The sequence below is a fragment of the Echinops telfairi genome, unplaced genomic scaffold (assembly GCF_000313985.2).
Source record: "Echinops telfairi isolate 266 unplaced genomic scaffold, ASM31398v2 ScPeMD7_7467;HRSCAF=8505_1, whole genome shotgun sequence".
NCBI lineage: Eukaryota > Metazoa > Chordata > Mammalia > Afrosoricida > Tenrecidae > Echinops > Echinops telfairi.
In genome coordinates this window covers 23,164,632-23,170,154 of record NW_022111368.1, presented here as the reverse complement: position 1 = coordinate 23,170,154, position 5,523 = coordinate 23,164,632, and the positions used below count along the sequence as shown (strand labels likewise).

Sequence of the window (5,523 nt, the reverse complement as noted above, 5' to 3'; positions counted from 1 at the left end):
CAGGGCCATGGGCCAGTGAGGAGCATCTCGTCTCATAGTGGGGTTGGCCATGTGGTCCTCTCTGGACTGGCTGCTCTATTTGGCCTAGTGGGTCAGGATGCGCTCCAGTCTCTCCTCTTCCCCCGTCATCTGTTCCTGTGTGCTCTGGTCATCGCAGGGTATTTCTGACGCTAGATAACACGCACCCCAGATGCAGGCACCCTGGTGGTGCAGTGGAACACGCCTGGCGCCCTGACCCACAAGGCCAGCCTTTCACACCCACCCTTGCTCCTCAGGAGAAAGTTAAAGCTGTCTGGTTCCATAAAGATGTGAAATCCTGTAGACCCAAAGGGGCAGTTTGGCTTGGGAAAAGAGGGTGATCTTCACGAATGGGCATTGAAGGAGGTGCATTTAATACTAACCGAGTCAAGCTTTTATGTATTTATTTAAATATATGACTAAAAGGGAACGAAAGAGCCCATAAATGACATTAGAATCTATATCACTATTTTTCCATGTATAGGCTTAGTCAGAGCTTGCCAAATCTAGAGGTAGGTGAAAGAAAGTGGTTGATGTAGATGTGGAATGTATGTCGATTTTTACTGTGAATTAGGTCAAGGTTTACAGCACAATCAGTGTTACACTCAATTTGTAAGCATTGTGTCTCAATCCCCCTCCCCCATGTGTACCATCATGTACCCCACTTCTTCCCTGCTTTTACTGTTCCATTCCTCCTCCTTCCCCCCCCTCCCCCCCTTCCCCCATAACTCTGTCCTCACTTAGGTTAATGCTACCTTTGGTTGTTTTTGTGGGGCTTACATTTCAGACCATCAACCAACTGTGGTTTCAACAGCTCAAACCACTCCCCAGCCTCCTTCCATTCTGTTCCCATTCCCCCATTTCTCTTCCCTTCTGCGAATCTCTGCCCCTCCCAAAGGGAGCTAGCAGACTGCAGGAGACGTTGAACCAGTTGAGGTCAAGTCAGTTCCAACTCGAGCCACACCACGTGTGTCCCCGTAGATCTGGGCCCCAGCGAGTTTTCAGTGGCTGTTTTTTGGCAAGTAGATCCCTTGGCTTTGCCCCCCACGTGTTTCTGAGCAGACACAAACCCCCAAATGTTTGTTAGTAGGTGGGTGTCCTGTTTCCATCACCCAGGAGACCATAAGAATTGTTGCCCCCAAATCAAACTGGTTGCCACTGAGTTGACGGTAATCCACAGTGAGCCAATATAAGGTGTCCAAGACTGTCAGTCTTCCCAGGAATAGACAGCCTCTTTTGTGAAGGGTAGGACGGGACACTGGGAACACCTTTGTCTGTATCTTGAGTCCCTAGCACAGTGCCATGGGGTGTACGATTGTGTGTGTTTCCTCTTCTCTGTAAGCAGAGTAAAGGGAGGGCCGAAGAGATGCCAGCAGAGGCTGGACTCCCTCAGGGGTTGGGGGTACCAGGCTAAGCTTGTGCAGCCCCCCCCAGAGGGAGGAGTCAGTAAGTTATTCCTTGTTGGAAAGTGTTGAGGAAATCACATAATTTTACCCATTTCATAACTCTTTAGCAGGTTTTGGTACTCGATTATAGGCATATTGGAATTCAGGATAGTTAGTCCCAACTTTCATTTCCCTCCCCGGGATATATTGCCGGTCATATTGATTACTTTACCTCAGAAATGGTCCATGTCAACAACTAACATTTTTCTATTTCTTTCGTTTCAAATTAAAAATCTGCTTAAAAAAAAAAAAAGGTTAGAGAATTGGGGCTGTACATAACTTAAAACACACCCTCCCCCCTTTCCCAAATCATAGTCTGCCCCTCATATTGGCCATGTCTTTTTAAAACTTAGAAATGAACCTAAATTGAGGTGAGTCAGTTGGAAGCAAAATTAGGGAGACAAGAGCAGGGGTCTGCATGGAACTCTGGGGAAGCCTAGAAGCTGGCCTGCATCCCACCGTCACCACAAACGGTAGAGACGAAATAGGGATACAGTGCCCCGGCCAGGTTGTTCTTGTCCGTTATAACGGGAATTCCTGTAATGGATTTCTAGGGGAAAGAAATGGATAGTTTTCTGTAAGTTTGAAGCTTTAAAATCCTCAATCTTTTCTCATAAAACTGTTAGAGAGGTAGACGTCTGGGAAATACAAGAACATTTTTTGTGTTCTGTGTAGGTTGGAGAAGAACCATTTTCCCATAAGCCTTCAAGTAGATGGTGCCCAGAGGCTGTTTGTTTCTGGTGTGAGACATGACCATCAGGTGTACAAAGACAGTGGGAGGCTGACAGTAATTGAATCCACTACTTCTCATGTGGTTGATAGAAGACACCAAATTTGTTCAAAATAACTAGTGATATAAATGGATGAACATTTTTTAGTCCTTAGGTCAGGCACCATAATGTAGCTACTAACCTCTTCCTCTTCCCTGCCCATTTTCTCTCAATAACTATTCTTGAGTCTCAACATTAAAACGGCCAGAAAGCTTCAGAGAAGCTTCTAAATCTTGTAGGCAAGTCATGGATGATCGAAGTGCACCAAGGGGACGTCTATTATTAGACATTTTTGACAATGAGATCAAATAGCCAAGAGATTTGGGGGGCGGGGGGGGTGCCTGGTTCTTGGCCCCCGCCACCCGGCCCCGGTACCGTGTTAAGAACGAAAAGTTATGATGGTCAGTCTGATGTAGTGAATAAAACATTTAAGTTGCTTGGATTGAGAGATGATATATAACTTAAACCCATGAAGAAAAGAGGGAGTTTGTGCTTTAATCAACTCGTTTGTTTTGATAATTTTATGAAATGTGGTGCATGCTGTCCTGATGGAGAGCATGGGACGATTTCATCACCACGGTGTATTAAAACAAGAACCCGGATCATGTTGCCATTACAGGTGGGGCTGCTAAGGGCAAGGTCAGCAGTTCAAAACCACCAGCCACTCCTCAGGAGACAAATGAGGCTGTTTGCTACCGCAAAGAGCTACTACAGTCTTGGAAACCCACATGGGCACTTCTTACCCTATCCTACCGATAGGGTCGCTATGAGTCAGAATCGACTAGATGGCAGTGAGTTAAATTTTGAAAAGTATCAAAGGTACAAGACGATTGTGTGAAGCTCGGGTGCCAATTCATTCTTCTCTTCACTCTTTTCCAGGGTCGACATGTTAAAACCGGTCAGCTGGCGGCCATCAAAGTTATGGATGTTACTGAGGTAAGGTTGAATCACAAGTGTTTTTAAACAAACTGCTGGGTAAAATAAGGCTCATCCCCTAACTCCCCACCCCCACTCACCCCGTAAGTGTATTGTTCTGTTTGGAGAAGCTGATTAGAAGCAAATTGCCCTCCTGTGATACCGTAGTTCATAAGATCCATTAGACTAGTTGACTTAAATTATTGGCAGATGGTCCCCAAGTAACTAAGAATCAGTAGCTTTTCCTTTTAAAAGCCGTATCTGAATGATGTCATCCTTGGCAACATAATAGACCCTAATTGGAAACATTTTCTCTAATGGCAAGGAAAGAATTGAGGAGGGTTCGTGAAGGTCACGTGAATAGGGAGGTTGAAGGGGGTGGGGTGGAGGGAGGGAAGCCTCTCCAGGGTATTAGGCCACATTTGTGCTCTTTCTTTTATTTTTAACACGGGCAAGAACAGAGCCAGTGAAGTAAGTTCCCAGAGGTTTGAAAACAGAAACATCTGCTAGAATGCGGAGCAGATTGTTGGCAACATTTAATAGCAAAAAATAGTTCTTGAAATGGTCACATGGGGATTTACTGTGCAGCTTTTAGATGAGAAAGGAGAAATTAACCCAGACAAAAACATGCTAGCATGGGTGTGTGTGTGTACGCGCGCGCACATGCATGAGTCTATATTTATTTTTAAATAGCCATAGATTACAATGAAGCAGATCCATCTTATTTTTAATTTATTTATCAGATATACTTTATTTTTAAAAAATCATTTTATCGGGGGCCTGGACAACTCTTATTGCAATTCATACATCCGTCTATTGTGTCAAGCACATTTGTACATTTGTTGACATCTCCATCTCATTCTAAATGATTTTTATCTGAAATTTTGCTTTGTTTCTCATAATGGCCTCTAACTTGCCTAATGATGCAAAGGGTTCAATTCGTATTTCACAGATTGTAGAAACAGCGCTGTCTCTTACATCAAACCACAATCTCCCGAAAGCTGCAGTCTAGAGTGGGAAGTCACGGTTAAACTTGGCTCAGGTGTTCAGTCGAGTGGAGAGAGCCAGGTTTCGCCCTCTGCCTTGCTCCCCTAACACAGCCATCTCCAGTTCACAAGCTCATACTGTAGCGTCCATGGCCTACTTCGTATTGTTAGTGAGCATTAGAGAACAGTGGCGTCATCAGACTGCAGGACCACAGGGAGAGGTTCAGACCAGTATTGGAAGATGGACCATTTTATGAGATCACTGTTCATTTTGACCCTCTGTCCGACAGGGTTCTGGAGACCGTATAATGAAAAAGTACATTGTTTGGTTGCGTGGCCCAAAGAACTTTTTAACATAAATTTGCTATGAACTGTTCTTTTGCATCCTAGTGATGTGCAACTCCTTGGTGTGCAACTCTGTATAAAATTAGATGCTTTCAGCTAAACATTAATTTAAAGATTATTTAAGAGAATAGTGAAGCAGAAAAATTTCAATTCATTGTCATTTATTTTTCCCCATTTATTATAATTTAAATGAAAACAGCAGTTTAGTTAGGCTTGAAGGGTTGTCTCAGTTAATGGCATGACTGACATCTTCGTAGCCGGTCTGCAGGCCTGCTGCTGTGTGTGTGTCGCAGTGTCCCTTGGAGAACTGCGGTAGCTGGAGCCTGCACGCTTTCCCTGTGTAGTAAACACACTTCAGACTTGGCATGGGATTTTTTTTTGGAATTGCATGAAGCATTTAAAAGTCCTGAGAATTTCTCCCCTCTCCTCCTGGTGTCCTGCCACTTCTGTGGCCCTGACGGCGGGTGGTCAGCCACAGCAAGCTTTTGTTGGGGTTTGTCTTCTGTGGAGGCCCTCTCCCTCTAAACCTGCCTCTGCTATAAGTATGCAATTCATGACTCCGCCGCCAAGTGTGGACTGTAAGAAATTACAGGGACAGGTAACCTCCTGCCTACTATGAAGAAGCTTTGAAAGTTCATGGGAAAACTCCACGATCTTTCAACAATTTGAAGCCCCTCGTACTTCCTTAGGATGACAATAGCCGCTGTTGGTGCTTGGGGGGGGAGGGGGGGGTCTCCTTCTAGTCATCTCCATGTGAGCCTTGGTACAGAATATTCACACTCCGTGGGAATAGACACTTTTGTGTCCCACTTTTGCTCAGTTGTGCATGAGAGAGGTTTCATTGCTTAGAAAATCAGTCAATGTTGAACACATGCATGATAAAGTACTTGCAGGACTGCTTTAAAAAGAATTAAGCAAAACCGATGTATTCAGGTAAAATGAGAGCCAGATGGTAAGTCTTTAGAACAAACCCAAACCCAATCATCCATTTACATACTGGCTTCAGTAATGTCTCTTGTGTGCCATTTTCTCTCTCTCTCTCCC

The 5,523-nt window shown here is 44.5% G+C and overlaps 1 protein-coding gene across 1 annotated transcript in view; it reads left to right on the top strand.

Annotated features, from left to right (window-relative positions):
* The window catches only part of MAP4K4 (mitogen-activated protein kinase kinase kinase kinase 4), a gene marked incomplete at its 5' end in the record, with an annotated part of 214,671 nt that overhangs the window by 92,031 nt on the left and 117,117 nt on the right, over positions 1–5,523 (top strand). The window contains one exon of the mRNA XM_045283822.1: positions 3,113–3,169. Coding sequence (XP_045139757.1) covers positions 3,113–3,169 — 57 coding nt within the window. The remainder of the gene's footprint in view (positions 1–3,112; positions 3,170–5,523) is intronic.